This window comes from Penaeus monodon, chromosome 19 (assembly GCF_015228065.2).
Source record: "Penaeus monodon isolate SGIC_2016 chromosome 19, NSTDA_Pmon_1, whole genome shotgun sequence".
NCBI lineage: Eukaryota > Metazoa > Arthropoda > Malacostraca > Decapoda > Penaeidae > Penaeus > Penaeus monodon.
Genome location: NC_051404.1, coordinates 39,741,259 through 39,742,211, shown reverse-complemented (window position 1 = coordinate 39,742,211; position 953 = coordinate 39,741,259). Strand labels below are relative to the sequence as shown.

Sequence of the window (953 nt, the reverse complement as noted above, 5' to 3'; positions counted from 1 at the left end):
TCCTTGTATATCCAGAAAGTATTTAAACAAAATAATCATTATTAATATCATTGTCAGTCTTATTTGTACATTAACACATTAATTGCTCTTGATGTTGCAGCCGGAAATCATTACTTTACTTGCCATTACCATGATTTTTATGTTTATAGTAATAATTATTAGTACAAAAGTATCTTTACACCATTTAACTTTTCATGTATTTTACAGGCATTTTAAAGTGATTTTTAAACACAATCTTGTGTAGCAATCTCATCGGAGCATTCACTGTACCTTGAAATTACTTGTGGTCATATTAAACATAAAACTTAATGAAGAAAAATAAGTTATATATATGAAATAAAAGGAGACAAGGAGGCAAAAGTGGAAGGAACAGCAAGTGACACTAAATATTATTTTGTAATAATTCACAAAATGTTAATCCATAAAAAAATGTACAAAGTTAGCATATAAATACTGACAGGCATACAGAAATAGTGGAAAAGCTACCAAAGCAGATTCATGGAACAAAGAAAAGAACTAGTGCTCAACATAACGAATGCAAATGTCCCTAAATCCTTAAGCTTGAGCCTTCCAAACAATCTTAAGACGTTCCCGAGGTATATCCGAGTCCCATTCTCCGAGCATCAGGAGACGAGCGGCTAGTCTCCCCATCTCATCACTGGAACCAGCTCCATACCCGTTGCCCCCCAAGCAAACACCGAAATTTTCAGCAATGATGTCAATGTATGGTTCTTCTTCCGGTGTGTGTGATGTGAGGCAGCCATCTCCTGCAACTTCCTTGACTTTGAGACCTGAAGGTGAATGTCAGTATAAGCAGGAGATAGGAAAATCTTTAGTTAACTATTGTCATTTTTAGTATGAGCAAAGTGGTTATATCTTTTCTTGTACTCCCATCTAGCAGACAGGAAATTTCAGAAATTTAAACATTCAACACTATATCAATATTCACATAC

General features: G+C 34.5%; 1 protein-coding gene across 1 annotated transcript in view; it reads right to left on the bottom strand.

Annotated features, from left to right (window-relative positions):
* The window catches only part of LOC119585225 (monomeric sarcosine oxidase-like), a gene marked incomplete in the record, with an annotated part of 15,411 nt that overhangs the window by 419 nt on the left and 14,039 nt on the right, over positions 1-953 (bottom strand). The window contains 1 exon segment of the mRNA XM_037933884.1: positions 1-791. Coding sequence (XP_037789812.1) covers positions 556-791 — 236 coding nt within the window.